The sequence below is a fragment of the Terrapene carolina genome, unplaced genomic scaffold (assembly GCF_002925995.2).
Source record: "Terrapene carolina triunguis isolate 2854851 unplaced genomic scaffold, T_m_triunguis-2.0 Scaffold10185, whole genome shotgun sequence".
Lineage (NCBI taxonomy): Eukaryota > Metazoa > Chordata > Testudines > Emydidae > Terrapene > Terrapene triunguis.
In genome coordinates, this window is record NW_020674536.1 from 2,355 (window position 1) to 2,948 (window position 594).

The 594-nt window shown below is 52.2% G+C and overlaps 1 protein-coding gene across 1 annotated transcript in view; it reads right to left on the reverse strand.

The window, feature by feature from the left end:
• Positions 1–255: 255 nt before the first annotated feature.
• The window catches only part of LOC112122470 (duodenase-1-like), a 2,421-nt gene continuing 2,082 nt past the window's right edge, over positions 256–594 (reverse strand). Inside the window, exon 5 of the mRNA XM_024221265.1 lies at positions 256–441. Within this exon, the coding sequence (XP_024077033.1) occupies positions 256–441 (186 nt within the window). The remainder of the gene's footprint in view (positions 442–594) is intronic.

Sequence of the window (594 nt, forward strand, 5' to 3'; positions counted from 1 at the left end):
GAGGCAGAGACGGGGCCATGGGATGGTATCCAGGCATCCAGGACAGCAGTGCAGGACATTCACCCTCGGGGGCATCAAAATACAGACAGACAATGGTCCCCCAAAGAGTCTCTTCTCATGTAGGATTTTATTACATGGGGGGAGTAAGAATCTTGGCTTTTATTCAAGCACCAGCTGAGCTTGGCAACACCATTCTGGGTGGGGGGGACGGGACTCCTTCGTAGTCAGAACTCCTCAAACCCAATTCTGCACCCTTCAACGAAGGGACGCAGGGCTTTCAGCGTGGGACCCTGGGCTGCTGAAAGCCCTCATTGTTTTCTTGATCCAGGAGACATATGCGGAGACCCTGGTGAACACCCTCGGGGGGGATCCGTCCTTTTTGCCGAAGGAGACGATGCCCTGGGCCTTCCTGTCACACACCAGGGGGCCCCCAGAGTCGCCCTGAGAAATCAAAGCAGGTAGAGGGTGAATACGAACTCATTCACCTATCCTTTTTGAACTGTTCTATAGCAGGGATTGTAGTCCCCCACTGCCCCACCTGGCTAGATAGATAGATAGATAGATAGATAGATAGATAGATAGATAGATAGATAG